Source organism: Trypanosoma melophagium (assembly GCF_022059095.1).
Source record: "Trypanosoma melophagium isolate St. Kilda chromosome Unknown ctg8segment0, whole genome shotgun sequence".
Taxonomy (NCBI): domain Eukaryota; phylum Euglenozoa; class Kinetoplastea; order Trypanosomatida; family Trypanosomatidae; genus Trypanosoma; species Trypanosoma melophagium.
The window spans coordinates 712-16,434 of NW_027125192.1; the positions used below are offsets into that span (position 1 = coordinate 712).

Sequence of the window (15,723 nt, forward strand, 5' to 3'; positions counted from 1 at the left end):
CACCCTCATCCCATTCCCAGATAGCGTTATTCGCAGTCTTATTTATCTTTACACCCTCAAGGAGCTGGACTCGGCCATCCCTTTTGCTACCAACGCAGCGTTCGCTTTCCTTCTTGAATTCTCCCCATTCATTCAAGGAGTAAACACTTTCTATTCTTGAGGGTGTTACATGGCCTTCCTTACTTCTCCGTAGAGAGAATCAATGCTGAAACAAGCATTATCATCTGCATCTCCTGAATAGAGATACTCGGAATTATGACAAGGACACCCACCCCGATAGTTTCATACTGAAATCAATAACGTTTACGTTTTCAAAATAATAATGGAAGAGGTCAATCAGTTTACCTACCTCCATCAGAGCTGTCCCGTTCCGTAACACTCTCTCCTTCACTGTGGTGTACAATATCCACCCTGGTAGACGCACAACGTACAGTCTAGCGTGTACTGCCGGAGGGTTGATCAACACTCATTACTCTGGGTCCTCTCTCGGCATCACTTCAACATGTGTATGTTCTTTAATAGTGAAATCAATCTCCCCTGTTAATCGAAAGAAAATCCATTTCTTCTCGTCCCCACTGAGATGTTTTTCTATGGATTGCAGTGTCACTTCTGCAAGAACAAATAACAATGCATTAAAAAAAAAAAAAGCAAAGAGAAAAAAGAAACGAGAGAGTGCAATAACAGGTTAAATTTTTTTTTTGAACCCTACTGATTACCAGACCAACTAGCACATAATATCAAAGAATAGCACAGACTTCATGAAGGCAATAGAAAATGATGTACATATTGTGTATTTGAACTTATGGATAGACCTTAATATTCCATGCACCGTTGTTTTTCAGTTAGTCATTGTCTCGGCCTCATTTCCCACAGGACAGGAGCAACGCAATTACAAAACAAGTCAGACAAATCAGTATAACTATTTGCAGCAAGTAAGATACCAACACCCACAACAACGAAGACATTAATATATTTCGCGTTTATTACTTTTGTGGAATGCGTGGGATATCTTTAAAAATAAAAATCCAATTGACACACGCGAAGAAGGTATATCCTTAGTATATTTTCAATAAACAATATCAAGATTTCTGGCTATTGACCTTTTTTAATTGTATTTCCCCATGACAGGGATGCCCTTTCTCTTACAGAGCACTGCGGCATGTGCAAGCGTATGGAGGTCTTTTACTAAACTGATGAAAATGGCCTCCTTCGTTCTTTTTTTTTTTTTTTTACCTCCCACTCCCAGAGGTTAGGGAACGACACCACAATATATGGGTTGGTGCAAGAGATAGGACCACCGTACAAACCGCTGGGCTAATTTAGCTACGCACTTGTTATCCTGACAATACCTTATTATCCTCATAGGAACCAAGATGTCTAAAAGAAGCCATGCCTTTCTCTCTACTATGCTACCCAGTGTCCAAAGCAACAAGCAGATCCCTATTGAAGCATACACCACTGCATTAAATGTTCAATATGAGGTTGGAAGTAAGTAGAAGACAGCATCATTTCTACGGTCAACCGGAAGATCTCTGGGTGGGTTCGAAAGGACGAAACGTTGCCCACTAAGTGGTATATTTTTTGAATCTGAAATGCAACGGTGTAGAGCAATAGGAAGATAACGCAAATTGAGGCAGTAATTTACAACATCTTCATACGTATGCAAGTCTTCAGGAGACAGTAAAAGAGAGAGTCTCCCAAGCGAAGGTGTTTCTTCGTCTACACCGCACACAAGTAACTCAATAATATCAATGAACTCCTCTGAAAAGTATGCCCGGTGAACCAAAGGATATAACATATGCCTACTAAGAGCATTACCTATAATATAGTTGGGCTCAAACACAAAATCCTCCGTCGCCTTTTGACTGAGGATATTATCTTCCGCATAAGGTGGGAAAAAAGAGATGTAATGAAGACTGTCCATTTCTACTACTATAGGTATGTTGTGTGAAGATGGAAGAATCGAGGAGATTGAGAGATCCACAAGCATTGAAAGCCCACTGGTTGATGGTCCACTAACATCTCCAGAGATAAATATAATAATTCCAGCGCTCTGTTTCAGATTGCATCGTCGAAGATCATTTATATTCAATCCAAACCCCTCCACATGTTTAACAGGAATGGTTCCTTTCACGGTATTCCAGTACCTATCAAGGTAGACTGAGAATGAAGTATCCTTTGTCAAAAGGACAATGTCGTTTTGGGGATAGGATTGGCGAATGGAGCGCATGACATGGTAAACATCCGCTGCCGCAGAAAAAAGAGATCCCTCCTGACTTCCTTCAGTCTCAGGTATTCTCGCTTTTGCCATAGAAAGGTCAATGATAACAAAGTGATTCTCAAAGTCATAAGCGTCATCCACACGCAGGAGTGTTTCCACACCGCAATGAGAATCATCTTGATGACCCAAAGCAGCATCTCTCTCACAATTTAGTACCAAACGGTTGTACTCTGGTCGAGCTCCGGATTCAAGAAAAGGGGTCCGACAGTATTGCTCCAACTTTTTTACTACTTCTCTTGCAATTTTCAGAGATTTGGCTATTACGACCACTTTGGTAACGGAGTAATCAACCTGAGAAGGATTTAGCGACACAGTACCTTGAGCAGTAATGACACCCATGAGTGTGACATCATGCTTGAAGAAGAGACTTGCCAACCCGCAAAAGTCAAGTCCAATAAAACCATCACCAATTTCCAGAGAATAAATATCGTTCTGCAAGGACCACTCGTAGTGTTCCACCCAGTTACGTGTAAGTGTTGTATTGAATGGACGGGGTTCATATGTACGAAGTAAATTTATGATAAGAGGCACAGAACCAGGAACAGTCACCCCAAGCCCAAGCAAGTGGTGCAAAATTCTTTCCCCTTCCACGACACCGGCAGCATAGGAGGACACATGCTTTGTGTGTCGCTCACTGCGAAGGAATAGGTATTGTGGAAGTTCTCCATCATAATGATTAATAGCAAAGGACTGCCGAATCAAGTGGTAGTCAGTATGATACGCGGTAGAACTTGTGTCACCAAACAAAAAAATAGCATCTGCATGGTGTGCATCTGCACGCCTGAGGTCGGCGTCCTTCATAGGATCTCCCACCATAAGCACAACATGATTTTTAAACCACGGAAGATTAACTAGCAATTTGACCTCCGGTGGATGATCCACTGGTGAAAGCAATATGATTCGAATGTCAATATACTTTCTCCAACCGGCGTAAAAATTCCGAATGATAATATCCACTTCAAGTTCAGTGAAAGTACCAGACAAAATGACATGTGGGCGTCTACCACCACGAGAATTATACGTATCATATTGCAGGTGCTGTCGACCAATCAGTGCCAGACGTTGGAACAATGGCAAGAAGTAACTAATAGCTACCACAATAAAAGCTATCATAAAGAGACGTGCAGGCGTTGACTTTGGTACTACATCCCCAAATCCAATGGTGGCGAATGCAACAACCATAAGGTAGAAAGAATCGTATAGACTTATATATGGTCCAGTACAACTTTCAACAATTTGGTTTGTACCAATGCAAGTACACATAACGGCAAAGAGTGTGCAAAGAAAGCGCAATACTTCCCTTGTAATATCTATCATATAACGCGCTACCTGTGGATAGTCCAAAAGAACGACAACACAGTCACGAATCCACCATACTCGCAAATACATGGGCACCCAAGAACTCTCCCACCTGCTGTCAACCAATGCACAAATCCCACATATAATCATCGGAATACTTGTCATGGCGTTTACAATAGAGAGCCAAGAGAAGAGATATCGCCGTTTATCATCATCTCCGAAAAAGAGAAGGATCCATTCGAGAAAAAACACAATATTAAGCACAACCTCAAAAATAAAAATAGTCCTTCCCCAATGAAATTCGCTTACTGAAGTGGCAGCTGTTTCCATGGATGTCCACACGTAGAATACCACTGAAACCAACTCCATGATGAGATGGATTATTAATATGGATATAGAGACCTGACTGTACTGCTGATCCATAACCTCAATAAGCTTCCGAAGGGAACGAATATTTTGCATTTTTTCAGGGCGGAAAGCCATTTGGGAACGTGGATGAAACATTGGATAGAAGAAATATATTCTGTCGTTGTTCTTTGTTTTTTCAAGTAACTAATCACCTCACCCTACACACCAAAAAAAAAAAAAAAAAAAAAACGAAAGCGAGAAGAATAAAAAAATAAAAAAAAAGAGAAACGCATTGCAAGTTTCAAACACTGAGATTTCACGTCCACTTATTTTGCAGAAAAACATGACAAACGAATTTAACGTCACATATTCATCATACTCTCATTTAGGTCCTCTTTGCAGGAGCCCAACATACCCAGCCTCCAAAACAGCGTTCTCCACTGCTTGTTTTGAAACCATATCATATGACTTGTGTAGCCCATATGTCCCACTAACAAGCAGCACATCACCTCTTTGAATTTTCCACTGAGGGTTTACAACACGTACAAGTAAACAATTGCGGTACATTTTTAGCTGGCCGACCCGTCGCTGACGGTATCCTTCTATTCGAAGAGTGAACTGAAGTATTTCTAACCCAAGACCTTCAGCATCTACCCCCTGACCGTTAGCTGAATTCAAGTATCCCATGGCAACGTCATCTTCCACTACACCGACACAGCGTAACTCAGATATTGTTGTACCCAAACGAAATTGATGATCTCGCAACCGTCCAAGTTGTGCTACGGAAATATCTACAGTTTTTCCATCAGGAACTGCTGCAGCTAAACCTTTTATCGCACTTCCTGTCCCCTGAGAGATTTCGTTGGAGTGAGGAGGCGACGCAGAAGAAGTAATAAAAGAATGATCCTTTAAAGTGTTAACCCCTCGAAGTTCTCGTAACTGTAGTTGAAGACGCGAGTTGGTTTCCCGTATTTCTTCAAGGCGTTCCTGTGCTACGGACTTCAGCGACAACAGGTGTCGGGAACGACGGTGTTGTCTCAGATTTCTCTCACTGAGAAAATTTTTTCCACACTCTGGACAGCTAAATGAAATTGATAAGGATTCCTCTCCCTTTGTTTTCCCAGTCACAACCTGGCTCTCATACTGCTTGTAATGAGTAGTGAAGAAACGCATTCCTGTATGATTAATACCAAGCACGTTTTGCCGTAAATGGAATAAATACTGTGAAAAGTGAGAGGACTCACGACAAACTGGTACACCCAAACAATACAGGTACAACAGAGATATCCTAGTCGAACAGCGCATGCTTCATTAACGGGGTATTTTCCTACACTACTATGAATTGATGGAGAAAAAAAATAGATATGTTAATATGACTTTTGTTGGTCATCCCCCAACCCACCCAGCACACACAGACACACCTTTATCAAGGCTCTAAAACATCCTTATGAGCAATATTCTTCTGTTTCAGTAGTGTAATCAAAGAGACAAAGGAAAATATTTTCATATAGAACGCACAGAAACACAAAGAAAAACAGATAAGCACAGATGCAAACGCATTTACTAGTTTAACTACATGCGCTTCTCATTCTATTGCTCCCTATCATTCGGAATATTTGCCATGTCACAGGTCCAAATACATTGCAATGTACCACGGATCTGTGCTACAACTACAAAAAACAGTTTTCATCTCAAAACCAATATGCGAACACATAACACACACTCCTCTTTTGTGCAGGACGAATTACCTTTAGATAGAAGACACGCGGCGGCAAACTGCGCTCAGTAATACATGTGTATATATAATCATTAATTAGAAGAAGTTTCCTCAGTTGTTAAGACTCCAGCCAAAGAAATCATCCCATGAGAGAAATCACGTGAAAAGTTAGCATTAAAAAGAAAACAAAAATATGGTGTTTGTTTTTTGTTTTTTTAACATTGGTTTTCCGTTAAATAAAAGGCAGTTCAGCTAGTACTCTGCTCATCCGCTTTGTCTACAGGGTCATCAGGAGGCTGGTTTTTATTCCTGTACATTAAGGCATCAACAAGAAGCTTGCAGGTAACAACAAAAAGCACAACACGCACGGCCTGTGTGAATGGGCACACCATTATCTGTCGGACGTAGAACGTTCTATATATTCGCTGTTGTCAACTCCCAAACCCCAACTCGAGAAAAAAAGAAAGAAATAACGAAAAAGACACATTAGAGAGGATCACCCCCAACATAGAACATAGACAATTTCCTTTTCAATGTATAAAGTTATAGATATGAGTGTGTTTTTTCACGTTGCCGCCTTTATGAGAGACTCATAATATCCTCCCAACACAAGTTGCAAATTCATCTAAACTTTGCTTCTAGAACCCATACACAAGTATTGGCTTTCCTCTGCGAAGTTCTCTTTTATTCTATGAAAAGTAAAAAAAAAAAAAAGCAACATCGAAAAATTCGGAGAAAGTCATGGATACCGGCAAAACATTATGTAAGACCAAGATCAACGCTCCTCTTTTCTGCTTTGTCGTGAGAGAAACTTATCACTTTTCCATATTTTCCGCATTTGTTGCCCTCTCCGCACGGGGTCCGCACGTTGACGTAGAGTAGAACCGTCAGGACTCACAACATCACACAATGGTGCACCACCACCACCACGGTATTTGTAACGACTATCACCAGTAAAACCGTAAATAGTATTTGCTCCTCGCTGATTTAGTACAATACGAGGAGTGGAGCGCATCGGCATCTCAGGAGCAACAGAATGGAGAGGACGTTCTCCATTGCGCACGAGTACTTGTCTATCATATTCCCTATTATCAATGTATCTAGAGCACCCATCTCTTTCCTCCTCATCATAATAATCATCGTAGCTTAAGCCACCTTTTCCCAAGAAATCATCACGAACATCATCATCGTGTCTATTCACGTAAAACTCCTTTAGTCCTTTCTCGTAGCGCTTCAAGTGTCGTTGTAAGCGTGCTTGTGGATTTATATATTCTGGCGCCCTTGTATAGGACCCATAACTTCCAATTTGTTCTACACCCACTGCTGTTGGAATTGTAACACCGACACCATCTTTTGGAATTCCTCTGCCACCACGAGGAGCGCGACGCAGTGATCCTGGGTCAAAGTGACACCTGCCTTCTCGCCGCGTTGTCAACTTGTTCTCCGGACGCCCTTCTACCACAACACCACCACCAAAATGGTAAGGTTCCTGTTGACGATACTCCCGCGTCTTGTGACTCCCCGCTGCATATCCTCTCCGAGGCTGTCGTCCTGTTCCCGTCGAATTCATGGGCGTTGTTCGCTCTCCGCGCATTGAGCGTGAGGACAATCCTGGCCATTGGTTTAGCGAAGGAGAAGTTGGTCCATAATCACACTTGTCGCCGGACATGTGTGCCTCCTCATCATCTTGCGGGGTCATTGTTACATCGTTAACTTTATTCGGCGGGGAAGTAGACTCCCCTTGATAATCTTCTTTCTGTCCCCCTAAAGGTGTTGTTTGCACTTGTAGGTGCGGTGTCGATGGTAATGCTGATTGCAAGTTGTCACGGTAAACGGTCTCTCTGGCCTGCTGCAACGTTAGAGCAATGTCCTCTTCAGATGGATTGCGGTATCCAAGGCATCTTAGCGCATGTCGCACTTCTTCAGCTAGAGCAGCATCCACTGTGTCGGTCATCTAGAAATAGTGAACGCGGTGTCCTTTCACGACGGAGGAAAGTAACCTCCTCGTGTATCTGTAACTCAAAAAGCTGTTTTTTTTTTTTCTTTGTTACTCGGCGCTGTGAGCCTTTCTTTTTCTCTGATAGTAAACCTCACTACCCTCTACGTCTACGTCACTTCTCATTACATAATAAAGCGAAGAAAAAAAAAAGAGAGACAGACACACACACACACAAAAAAAAAAAGAAAAATAGTGTTTTGATAGAGACAGTGAAAAAAGAAGAGAATAACTCAGGTAAAGGGGAAAACAAAACAATAAAAGAAAAGAACCGAGAAGGATGGGATAAAAGGAAGTGCAGTTGTCGGTTGGCAGTGCGCAGAGTACTGCGACGAACGAAAGTGTCACAATGATTTTTTCTTCACTTAGTTAAAACTAAAAGCAGAGAAGCATACAAATCAAACACACACAAAAAAAAACACGAAAAAATTCATGTCGTTCTTTATTATTATTTACTTTTTTTTTCTCTGTGCACCATATGTATATATATATACAACAGTGCGTATGTGTCTCTCAGTGAGTGAGTGAATCTATCTGCTCCTTACTTTCTGTTGTTATTCACCCTTAACACGATTTCATTATTGATCTCGTTGAGGCTGAAAGGTATAAACCGCGATCCAGTGACCATTGCAGAGGAACAAATCAAAGCGAAACAAATACATGTACATACATATGCACACATGTCTGTGTGCAAGTATATGTTCTTCTCTCTCCTTTTGCTTCCTTCCCACAATCGCCTTCTTCTCTGACCGTAATACCTCACTCACTTTTTATTTTCTTGGTTCCTTCTTTTTTTTATCGTTTTACCTCCCTCTCTTTTCTCAAAAAGGGAGTTCCTCCTTTGATTTTTTTTTTTTGCTTCTGCCTTGTGATACCTTTCAATCGGCCGTTTCGACTGCCATCCTCCTTCTTTCTCCCTCCCGCATGTTCTGTGTGCGTTTAACTACATGTCTGCAGCAGAAAAGAAGAGGTACACAAAAACAATAACATATATTGACTGTGACAAAGACTGTGTCTCCTGCGACCTCCTCGTCAGCACGCATTCCCTCTGTTTTCTTTTTTTTTATGTGTTACCTCATTGATCTCATTTCTTTTTTTCTTATTTTCATTTTGTTTACGATCTCATTATTATTAGTTTCATTACGTGTGACCACCTTCATTTTTCCCCTCCTTCCCGCCGCTCTTTGATCCTGTTTGTTTGTTTGTTTTTCCGTTCTTCCGCGTGATCCCGAAAAGGAAAAGCCAAAGCTGCAGCAGTCAACACAGCAAGTTGGTATTGCGGCTGTTGTGTCATCGTCAACTGCTCCCTCGGGAAGAGGAGGAAAGCAGAAAAGAGCGAAAGGAAGAAGATGCAGGAAACACCCACCGTACACTGTGGCCATGCTTTATACTTAAATACAAATATCAACACGCATGACTATTTATCTTTTCACTTCATCCTTCTTCCGGCAATTATATTTTACCCCTCTTTACCTGCAGCCTTTCCGTACGTATTATTCAGATCTTCATGGTTCTCCAGTTTATCTTTCTTGGTGAACATGCCTGCAAATATGCAGGTGGGGGAAAAAAAGAATTGAGCGACTTGGTACCCAAAACTCTCCTCTTCCCTTCACTTCAGAAATAACGGACCTTACAGTATCAGGCTTTTCTTTTCATTACGTTTACTGTTTCTTATATCACATTTGTTTTTGTTTACTGTTTTTTTTTTAGTAATATATATATCATAAGGCTCCTCTCATCCGCTTACCCTGAGTTTGTAGGTACTAGTGATTTTTTCCTTTAAGATGAATTACACAAACACACACTCACGCACACACACAGAGACTCCTTCTCGCTCTTTCTCTCTCTTTCGGTTGCTGCTGGCGCTGCCGCTGTCGGTATTTTCTTGCACTGGGGAACGACCGCGGTACACGCACGCAGTGGGAATGCAGTCGGAGGAGGGGAAGCCAAACGCAGCATGGAAGACACCGAAGCCATCTTTTTTTTTTTTCTTTATCTCTTATCTTTTTACTTTTTTCTTTTTTCTTTTTTTTTTCATTTGTTTTTTTTTTTTTTCACCGTATCATTCTCTATCTCGTCATCGTAGGAATCATCCTTCGCACTTCCTTCCCTCACTCACGTCCATCTCATCTTGGGCCAAATTACTCGCCAAGGTACGCAGCGAAGTCCACCGGCAGCTCGTCGATCTGTGTGTGGTAGTGCGACTCAATCTCGCGCAAAACCTCCACATCCTTCTGTGTCACAAAGTTGATTGCCACACCCTTACGTCCATAACGACCACCACGACCAATACGGTGGAGGTAGTTCTCCTTGTTCGTCGGCAAGTCAAAGTTGATCACAATGTTCACGTGGTGAACATCAATACCGCGAGCAACAAGGTCTGTGGTTACTAACACGCGGGAACTCCCGTTGCGGAAGGTGCTCATGACCTTCTCACGTTCCTGTTTTGGCATCTCAGAGTGCATGTAACTCACAGTGTGGTTGCTGCTGTTAAGCTGTGTGGCAAGCCAGTCAACCTTGCGACGGGTATTAGCAAAGATAACACTCTGGGCAATGCTTACTGTCTCGTAGAGATCCATAAGTGTATCGAGCTTGTGTTCCTCTTCCACGGCGATGAAAAATTGCTTGATACCCTCAAGGGTAAGGCTCTCACGCTTCACGAGAATGCGTGTGGGGTCGCGCATAAACTTCTTCGTTAACTCCAAAACGTCATCTGGCATGGTGGCAGAAAAGAGAGCAACCTGAATTTCCTTTGGTAAGTAACGGAACACCTCATAAATCTGCTCCGCAAAACCCTGAGAGAGCATCTCATCCGCCTCATCAAGCACAAGAACGCGGAGCTGTTCTGTTCGCATGGCACCTCGCTTTGTTACGTCGACCACACGACCAGGCGTACCAACGGCCACAATACTGCCAGCTTGGAGTTTGCGGTAATCCTCCTGAACACGCGTGCCACCAACAAAAGTTGCACAAAATGACCTGTTTCCCTCAGCAAGGAATTCACCGATACGAGTAATGACCTCCGCCGTTTGTAGCGCGAGTTCTCGAGTAGGTGACAGCACAAGACCCTGAAGGAAGTTGTGGCGGAAATCAAGGCGCTGCAAAAGACCAATAGAGAAGGCACCTGTCTTTCCCGTACCGGACTGCGCTTGGGCAATGATGTCACCACCGCGGGTGAATGGAACAATGGCGCGCTGCTGAATGCTGCTGGGTTTCTCAAAACCGTGCGAGTAGATACCACGGAGAAGGTTCTGGTGCAGCGGCATGTCATCGAAGGACGGAATGGGGCGGATTCCAGGCTGGTCATCCAGAAAGGAGTCCTGGTCCTGCGGCTCGACTTTGCCTTGCTGGGCCATGTTCCTTTAAAAAAAAGCTGGTTAGAAAGCGTACAAAAACTGCGCAAGTAAATACACAAATTCAGAAGAATAAAAAAGGAAGGAAAAGAAGAAGAATAGAGACCATGGGTAAAGAAAAAGGTACAATGAGGAGGCGGAGCTCCAAGGAGTTCTCTTCTTTCCATCACGATAGGGGGATAAATATCGAGATGCAGAAAAGCAATACATAGATGGACACAGACAGACACAAAGAAAAAAAAAAAAAAATATATATATATATATATATATATATATATATAACTTCAGCTATCAATTGCTTCACACAGGCGAGTACACTTTTTGCGATGAGTTTCTTTTTCCACATTCTCGTCAAGCTGTTCCCCACGAAGGAGCACCCAGCATTGTGAAGAAAAGCGAGAAGTCATACAGGAATACGAACAGCGATCACAATACTCTTTAGTCGTTTTGGAAGACAAAAGAACCATTCGGGAGGGTATGTTGAGCAAAGCAGATGACACCGTTGTATCTTCAAACTTTACGTGACTACTACATTCGTGCATACTAACGTGGACAAAGGCGCCAATAACAGAATAATCCCCAATGCAGCTCAGAACAGAAGAGTTTTCCACTGCCTCTCTTGGACCCTCAACATGACAATGGGGTTCAAAGCAATTTCCCTGACCTATACGGCTGATATTTGCCACATGTGAAAATGCCTTGAAGTGGTTGTAGGAGCCAATAGTCATCAATTGAGGAGCAGTTTCCACTTGAACCAGTTCCTCCGCTTCATCAGAATTTCCTGCACTGTTTATGATACACGCATGCTCTTCAACAACACAGTACGCACCAAAATAAATTGGACCGCGCTGGGCAACAATCACCGCGAAAGGGTGAACAACACATCCAATAGAAAAGTGGACAGAATGTGGACCTTTCACAACTGCAAGTGGGCTAACGTACGCCTGCTGCTGCTGCTGTACTTCGTTCATCAGAATTTTTTCCAAGGACAATTATTCTTTCCGCAGCCGCTTGTCACAGTCAGAGTGCAGCTTCTTCTATCCTCTGCGCTAATATGAGAAAAAGAAGAAAGAGACCTTGGAACACTCTGCACGGAGTGAGAGACCACTTGCTGTTATGAAAATAGAAAAAAAACGCAGATGAAGATAATGAAAAGTCAAGAATGTACGCAAAGACGAAAGGTCGAAAGAATATATATATATATATATATATATACTTTAAGGCATCAACAGAAAATTCAAACAATAAAAACAAAAATAAAGACAGAGAACTATCACCCTGTAGCCTCACAGACAATTGCTGTGGGTGTGACATCAGAACACCGCTCCCGAGTGACGGAGAGAACGAACATTGAAAACCATATCGTTGTGAGATTTTTTTTCCCCTTTTTCCTATCACCCGGTCAACGCAACTAGTACCAAAAAAAAAGGCACCCACATGAAAAAAAAAGAGAGAGGTCTACATTATGTATAATATACCCACCAAGTCAGTCACTACACCTACTCAGACAGTCAAACACAGACCCAGTATCAGCTTATGGGAACTGATGTTATTTATTCTGCAGCGGTTAGCCATCTCTCTTTCAGCAATAATTGTGCGCTGTGGCGTTTCTCTGGTTCCCAATGCAAACAATTTAGCAGAAAATGTTGGAAGGCCACAGCATTTTCTACCCCAATTCGCTTCTGAATCTCCTTCTGCAGATTTAACCATGCCGGAGTAACCCTCTGACTGATGGAAAAGGCTGAAGAACTATGCCACTGTTGTCCTGAATTCATCACCGAAATCTCTTCATAAGAGTCTCCCTGAGAATTAAAGTCCCAATCTCCTTCCCGATCATTACTTCCATCGATTTCGTGACCATAGAGTTGTAACTTTTCATATTTGGTAAGAAAAATAAAATGACCGTTAGAGTCAAAAAAATCCCTTATATATTCACCTGCAGGGGCACTCAAAATATATACTGGGCTAGGGGGTCCTATAAGGAAAATAATACTTCGTAAGTGGCATATATCAATATTCTTTTCATGTTCCTTAAAATGAAAGGGATTGAATATTTCACTTTCACCATTCTTTCTATCAGTATTAGAAATATTAAGTTCAACATCAGTTGTGGGGTTGTGCTCCTGTTCTTTTTGAAACGTTTTCTCCTTCTTGTATAGTTCCATAGATGCGGTAATATCACTAAGGGGATCAAAGAGAAATCGACCGACGAGTAACTCAAACGCTAAACACCCCAAGGACCAAATATCTACACCAGTATTAAATTCCTTACCAAGAATAATCTCCGGAGAACGGTACACTCGTGACTGTAGTATTGAACCGCGTTGATATCTCTGTTGCGTTAAGAGGTCTCGCTCAAGATCACTAACAGCACTGGTAACACAAACTGATGGGGTCGGTATTATTGAGGAAAGAGATAATCGATGAAATATAGCCGGGCCTGAAACTGGTGCTGTGCTGAGGGATGTATCGCTTTCCTGCGCCGTTTGTACAGAATAACTCCTAACAGTGTGCCTGTTCTCAACCTCAGATGACCCTTCACCCACAGAAGTTTTGATATCACCACATCCACCGCAATCATTACTCAGATTATCACAAAGGCATCGCAGTTGTGGTGGAACGATGAGAGAAAGAGTAAAATCGGATAATTGCACAGAGTACGGTTTATCATTGTATAAACCATACATGTGTTGTTTCTTTAAAAACTGTCGTGTAGTATATTGGGTGTCTTGAGAATGTACAGTACGCGGAGTGACCACTATGTCTTTTGAAGGAGACTGCAACGATTGTATTTTGCTTTCACGCTCTATATTTTCTGTGGAATCTTCTGTAAGTAAACGGCAACGCACCGCCGGAGAATCCAACCCGGTTGGAAGTAAACCCTCAAAATGCTGAGAGAGGAACGTTTTCATATCTTCTGCAACATCTTCTTCCAATTCCATAAAGAGAAGATTTTCAGGCCTAATGTCTCCATGAATAACATGTACAGAAGAGAGTAGCGCTAGATCTTGTAATGTTGAACGAATAATGTTACGAGTAACATTTTCAGAAACACCTTGAAAACCTGTTTCGTTTATAACCGTATTTACAGAAGAACCTACCAAATTCATTACTATACAGTGATGAAGGCCAAATGATCCAGAATGAGTAAAGTAGGCTCTTATTGAAGTAATACGACCACCGATAGGTATTGATGTCGTCTCTTCAATATGGCTCGGGTAATGACTTAGTGATGAACGTCTGCCTTCAGAATATATGGCAGGAGACCCACAATCTGATGTGTTCTCTTGAGGTAATCCTAGTAATGAAAACTCGCGTGAGAGAACTGTGGAAGGAGGAAGCGAGACTAGTTGTTGCAGACGGTCTACCTTTTGAAATTCCTTGATGTAGGTTAATATCATAAATTCATGCTCCGCATACCTCTGATATGTTGCCCCACAACGGAAAACCTTAATGGCTACAAATAATGGTCGATCAAGTGAAGAGAAATACATACGTCTTCGTTGCTCGTCTAATTCCCGTAAAAGACGACGACGTGTCATTGAGCACTGATCCAAGTCAACTGCAAGCCAAAGACGACTATTGTGATCACATCCCAACTGACGTACCAAGACGTATCTATTATGCAAAACATCTCCTGGAACACAGGTAAGATGACCTTCCTCGCCAAAGTTTTCTTCACTTTTTACTTCCTCCTCTACTTCGTCCTCATATTCTTCTTCATCTGCATCCCCGTCATTATTGCAGTAGATTTTACCTGTGAATGAAGAATTTACCGGACGTCGATGTCTGCTAGTGCATATCGGACGCGCTGTTTCATTACCCACCGGTAGTGTATCTTTCTCGTTATCGTCATCGAGAGAACTATTGCTGTCGCTCTCAACCTGACGCCGATGGCATGCTCGCATGCCTCTCTTTGCAACTGCAGTTGCCACCTGGAAATCCCACCGGTGTAAAATAGATGAAAATCCCTTAATGGGAGGAACGGCTACTGGTTCACATTTATCACAGTCATGTGAAACCTCTCGTGACAAGAGCACAGCTTCCGCTGTCATCTCCAGAGCTGACATGCTCCTCTCATCACTTTCTTCAGAACGTCGGTCGGAGTCATCGTGTGCGAAACCGAGGAGAGGTGTACCAGTTGCAAGACTGCGGTCATCAAAAAGTATCCGGTTGGCCCTTATTCCTCCGCTGCCGTAGATGCGTGCTACACTTTCCTCTCGCGTCTGTCGAAAATGCATTATGAGTGGCTCCAGTGCGCAAAATAGTCCCAATCCGCCGCTGATACACGCAGAGGTAGTGCGCCAGGCCCCAAACCACCCGTTATCATACTGTACTGAGTCTTGAGTAGTCATTCTAACTGTCTTTCTATATGTTTTTTTTATTTATATGGGGAAGCCACAAAAGATACCTACAGATTTTGCCTGTTTCTATTACCTTAGAAATAGAAAGAGGTAGAGAAGGTCCCACAATTGTCATTATACTACACACTCACCTTCTTCCCTACCCATAAAAGAAAATCAAAAAAAAAACACTACAGAGATTTTCCCCATCACAATTAACACGCTCTTCTCATTTTTCCTTCCATTTGACTAAGCGAAGAAAACGATATCATGCGCATATACACACCTGCAGACCTCTTATATAGAGAAAACTGCATCCGATACGATGTAGTCATTTCCAATCAAGTATTAGTTCTACTCGATGTGATTTCTTTTTTCATTTACTG

The 15,723-nt window shown here is 42.3% G+C and overlaps 7 protein-coding genes across 7 annotated transcripts; 1 reads left to right on the forward strand and 6 right to left on the reverse strand.

Annotated features, from left to right (window-relative positions):
- Positions 1 to 758: 758 nt before the first annotated feature.
- LSM04_005645 (uncharacterized protein) lies at positions 759 to 968 on the forward strand (the record flags this gene model as incomplete). The annotated part of the gene is made up of 1 exon (XM_067333116.1): positions 759 to 968. One exon carries the CDS (start codon positions 759 to 761, stop codon positions 966 to 968), a length of 210 nt encoding a protein of 69 aa, XP_067186105.1.
- A 503-nt stretch (positions 969 to 1,471) lies between these two features.
- On the reverse strand, positions 1,472 to 4,084 carry LSM04_004857 (Potassium channel domain; the record flags this gene model as incomplete). Its single annotated transcript, XM_067333117.1, has 1 exon — positions 1,472 to 4,084. One exon carries the CDS (start codon positions 4,082 to 4,084, stop codon positions 1,472 to 1,474), a length of 2,613 nt encoding a protein of 870 aa, XP_067186090.1.
- Positions 4,085 to 4,309: 225 nt separating this feature from the next.
- Positions 4,310 to 5,233, reverse strand: LSM04_009205 (uncharacterized protein; the record flags this gene model as incomplete). The annotated part of the gene is made up of 1 exon (XM_067333118.1): positions 4,310 to 5,233. One exon carries the CDS (start codon positions 5,231 to 5,233, stop codon positions 4,310 to 4,312), a length of 924 nt encoding a protein of 307 aa, XP_067186166.1.
- A 1,187-nt stretch (positions 5,234 to 6,420) lies between these two features.
- LSM04_002134 (uncharacterized protein) lies at positions 6,421 to 7,599 on the reverse strand (the record flags this gene model as incomplete). Its single annotated transcript, XM_067333119.1, has 1 exon — positions 6,421 to 7,599. One exon carries the CDS (start codon positions 7,597 to 7,599, stop codon positions 6,421 to 6,423), a length of 1,179 nt encoding a protein of 392 aa, XP_067186038.1.
- Positions 7,600 to 9,782: 2,183 nt separating this feature from the next.
- LSM04_001865 (Helicase) lies at positions 9,783 to 10,997 on the reverse strand (the record flags this gene model as incomplete). The annotated part of the gene is made up of 1 exon (XM_067333120.1): positions 9,783 to 10,997. The coding sequence occupies one exon, from the start codon at positions 10,995 to 10,997 to the stop codon at positions 9,783 to 9,785; it is 1,215 nt and encodes a 404-aa protein (XP_067186031.1).
- Positions 10,998 to 11,278: 281 nt separating this feature from the next.
- Positions 11,279 to 11,965, reverse strand: LSM04_001523 (uncharacterized protein; the record flags this gene model as incomplete). The annotated part of the gene is made up of 1 exon (XM_067333121.1): positions 11,279 to 11,965. The coding sequence occupies one exon, from the start codon at positions 11,963 to 11,965 to the stop codon at positions 11,279 to 11,281; it is 687 nt and encodes a 228-aa protein (XP_067186023.1).
- A 582-nt stretch (positions 11,966 to 12,547) lies between these two features.
- LSM04_004082 (Protein kinase domain) lies at positions 12,548 to 15,349 on the reverse strand (the record flags this gene model as incomplete). The annotated part of the gene is made up of 1 exon (XM_067333122.1): positions 12,548 to 15,349. The coding sequence occupies one exon, from the start codon at positions 15,347 to 15,349 to the stop codon at positions 12,548 to 12,550; it is 2,802 nt and encodes a 933-aa protein (XP_067186077.1).
- Positions 15,350 to 15,723: the final 374 nt, after the last annotated feature.